Source organism: Saprolegnia diclina (assembly GCF_000281045.1).
Source record: "Saprolegnia diclina VS20 unplaced genomic scaffold supercont1.323, whole genome shotgun sequence".
Classification (NCBI taxonomy): Eukaryota; Oomycota; class Saprolegniomycetes; order Saprolegniales; family Saprolegniaceae; genus Saprolegnia; species Saprolegnia diclina.
Window position 1 is genome coordinate 1 of NW_008246390.1, and position 381 is coordinate 381.

The window sequence follows — 381 nt, forward strand, 5'->3', positions numbered from 1 at the left end:
AGGCCAACCTCGGCAAGTTGGACGAGTACTTGACGTCCGTCTCGGCGATCGAGGCAAAGCTGAACGACGGGCTCGGTCCGATCCCGGTGCCGCTTACGCTCAAGGACTTTGTGGCGCCCAAGACGTGGGACCTGCCGCAGAACTGCGACCGCAGCTAAACACTGTGCGATCATAAGATTGCAATAGACGCTGTGTTTTGTTTGATCTCGTGAGGAAGCAGAGAGAACCGACGATAGCACGTTGCACGAGGCACCGACGTAACGCGCGTTGGTTGGTGCTGCACTGCACGCGTCTTTCATCCCTGCGTACTTGTCGTGATCTTGGAGTACGTACCATTAAGGTCAAACTTCTTCCCGAGGTAATGGGTAGGTTGGTGGTCTT

General features: G+C 55.6%; 1 protein-coding gene across 1 annotated transcript; it reads left to right on the forward strand.

The window, feature by feature from the left end:
• SDRG_17391 (hypothetical protein) lies at positions 1 to 158 on the forward strand (the record flags this gene model as incomplete). The annotated part of the gene is made up of 1 exon (XM_008623633.1): positions 1 to 158. A coding segment is annotated over one exon (158 nt), but the record flags the coding sequence as incomplete, so codon positions are not given.
• Between the last annotated feature and the right edge of the window lie 223 nt (positions 159 to 381).